Raw genomic sequence first — 3388 nt, forward strand, 5'->3', positions numbered from 1 at the left:
GACGATTTCAAGTGTAATAATGCTTACCTATGAAATAAAGATTATTTCGAATTTGAATTTGAATTTGAGATGAGCTGAAACCAACCAAAGTGGCGCATGCAAAGTGCCTCTAAGCGGATGATTGCTTCTTTTTTTAATAAAACTGGACACGTGGCTACTGTTGCTTTGGAAAATCGTGGTACCATGAAAGATTGGTACACGATGTTTGCCGGAAGTTATTGACAAACTCCATAAAAATAACCCTAAACGTCGTATCATCTTGCACCACAGTAATGCCTGTCACACGGTCAGACAGACAAAAGAATTTTTGAAGGTGAACAACGTTGACCTTATGTGCCAACCCACGTACAGTCCTGACCTGGCACCTTGTGACTTTTATTTATTTCTATATATAATTGAGAACCAGTTACGCGGTCAACGATTTTCATCACCTGAAGAGGCTGTCGAAGAGTATAAAATATGTTTCAGAGATTGTCACGGAGGAGTGGCATAAATGTTTTCAGAATTGGTTCATTCCTATGAAAAAGTGCATTAACGCTAACGGAGAATATTTTGAGAAACAATAAATTCGTTTCTGACCATATATAGTTTTTTTTTCTTATTCACTCCGAAAACTTATAGTGCGCCACACGTACAACTAAATTTATAAGAAGCCGATTTAGAAGGAAAGAAACTGTCATTGAACTCAAATTACGATAGACGTCGTTTGCGCCAATTGACGCCAATATTACTAACTTATAATATTCTCAGTACAGAGTACTAAAAAAAGCAACCTCAAGTACGTGGAATTACATCTATTTGCCAAGTTTTTTTGAAATCGGTTACCGGAAATTGCGCAAACCCGGATTCATCCCCTAGTGGCCAACAACTGTACGGGACTTGACACAGGAGATAATAAAAATCGGTTCTCACTACTCAAAGTATATTGTTGAGAAAAACACCTTGAATTAGAGTATTAAAATAATTGCTTCTTATAATAAGATTTAGGCTTTATTTATAAAATTGGATCTTCATGCGTGAACAGCCACTCTTAGAGGTGGATGATTTTCTTCAAAATTAAATGGAATCCTCTTTCCACCAAAAAACAGAGTCATGAAAATCGGTGCACAAATTCCGGAGTTATCTCGTAACATACATTAAAAAAACGTACAGTCGAATTGAGAACCTCCTCCTTTTTTTCAAGTCGGTTAATAAATTTAATACGACCTGAGTGTCAGTGTATTGTTCATAAAGACCAATTTTATTGTCTCAAGATAATATGTAGACTACTTCTATAAGGAATAGTAATGCAAGTTGTAATTAATTATAAATTTCACCAAAACGGAGAAAATCAGTAGCACTGGTTGGAATAAAGAATATGTCTTTAGCGGGAATAACACGAATGTTAACAGAGCGATCATATTCAATTTGAAATATTTCAAGCCTTGTTGGTTTCTTCTACTATAACGATGAAGATGAAATTTTAAATTATTGAAACAAATTAAACAAAGCCTTTATTCACAGGTAGGCAATTATGTATTTAATCATTTTATTAATTAAAACAGTTTATTGTTTTGTTGCCGACAAATGAGTTTGCTAAATGCAAAACTGAATGGATTTGAGATGAATGTGCACGTAAAATATAATTTTAATAATTGAGAGTTCGATTATTATCATTAACGTCCAATTAAAGCTACAAAGAGTCCTTATTCTAAAGATACCTGCAATTAAATTTATTACTTGATTGATATTTGAACGAGTTAAATATTTGCTGCTGCTACACGCGTAATACTGATGGCATGGTTCTTTCCGTCAGTCCTTTTGGTTTGTATTTTAATGAGTTTTGCGATCAAGGTAGTCAATGTTGTTGTTTTGTATATTTTCAAAGTCGTTATAGACGTTAACTCAATGCCAAATTTCCGCACCAGGGAAGTAATTGTTATGATTGACCGAGCATAAAAAACTAATCGGAAACTCTCACCCTTCGTGTAATGTCACATCTGTAAGAGTAATTACACACGGCAAATTTTACGACGCAAACGCGCGTTCGTGAAACGCGCGATTGCATGCCATTTTTCTTCAGGACATCCTCCAACTTTTTAATTACCATAATGACATCTGCAGTACGAAATTTTTAAGATCGTCTGTCACCTCCAGAACATGAAAGATGACTAGAATATCATGGAAGTAGTCAGCTATAGAGATGGAAAAAAACTGCTTAGATTTTTAAATGTTAAGACGTTGTGTTTTTTCAAAAAAGTCTGCTTTTCACTTAAACGCTTTCTAGTTTGAAGTTTACAAAATCGTTTAGAACAACGTTTATGAGCATAGACTTATAAGTTAAAAAAGCTTGCAATGTTGTGTTGATAACGAAAACTTACACGCTCATTTAGTGCAACATTGACTTAATTGCAATTTTGGCATAATTGAATTAAGACTTAATTAATTACGTATTAACATCCTTTATCCAAATTTGCCAAAATTACAATTACATCAATGTAGCACCAAATAAGCGTACAGTAGACTACTAAAGGTTTTAAGCTAGGCAAGTTTATTTGTAAAGTACGAAATGAAATTATTTTTCCGGATTTATAAACTTAGGATATATTTTGGGTGACTGATGGTCATTTGTGACTATGGGACCCGTAAAGGGCCCGAAACGTTGATTTGTTAGAAAAAACAAATATACGCGATTTAAACCCTGAAAAATAGTTTCATTACAATCGCGAAAACCTAAGAACTCCATATACGAGGTTATTTGTATTTATAAAATAATTAATCACATTGACGAATTAATTTGTTTCTGAAACATAGATGGTGGAACTTGAATCATAAGCACGATGTAAAAAATGAAATTGTTGAGTATTTAACAGACCATCGCTTACGCTTAAATTGAAAAGCGTGCTTATGTGTTTATTTTAAACAGCAAACTTTAAAAGTGCTTTTCGTTTAAAAGCTTCTAGTTGGGTATGCTTGGTTGGTATTAATTGCAGACGACATAATGAGTGAAGAGCAGGGATTAATAAACGTGTATGAAATTAGGTTTAGTTTGGAGACTATTAGGTTAATTTTACTAAGTTCTTACGACTCGCGCAGATGATCCGCGACGACTACACAATGGTCCATGCAGTTAAACATCAGCGGATACACGGAAGGTACAGAAATGTCATAACATAAGATAACATTCGACGAATGAATTAGTGGACCTTACGACTTTATCTATGTGCTTGTTGCCAGAACTTTGTTTTTGGTTTTTAACAACTTTTTGCCGTGATCTGTGGAAATCTATGAAAGCTTTAAGAACATTTGATATTCTTCGCAAATTTTAGTTAACAGTAATAAAAATCGAACTTAATTATTATTATTATATTATATTATATTATATTATATTATATTATATTATATTATA

At 33.4% G+C, this 3388-nt stretch overlaps 1 protein-coding gene across 1 annotated transcript in view; it reads right to left on the bottom strand.

Moving 5' to 3' along the window:
• Nucleotides 1–1690: 1690 nt before the first annotated feature.
• Nucleotides 1691–3388, bottom strand: part of LOC113227115 (acyl-CoA desaturase 1-like) — a 42557-nt gene continuing 40859 nt past the window's right edge. Inside the window, exon 6 of the mRNA XM_026459992.1 lies at nucleotides 1691–1700. Coding sequence (XP_026315777.1) covers nucleotides 1691–1700 — 10 coding nt within the window. The remainder of the gene's footprint in view (nucleotides 1701–3388) is intronic.

The sequence above is a fragment of the Hyposmocoma kahamanoa genome, unplaced genomic scaffold (genome assembly GCF_003589595.1).
Source record: "Hyposmocoma kahamanoa isolate Upper Pololo Valley unplaced genomic scaffold, ASM358959v1 202, whole genome shotgun sequence".
Classification (NCBI taxonomy): Eukaryota; Metazoa; Arthropoda; class Insecta; order Lepidoptera; family Cosmopterigidae; genus Hyposmocoma; species Hyposmocoma kahamanoa.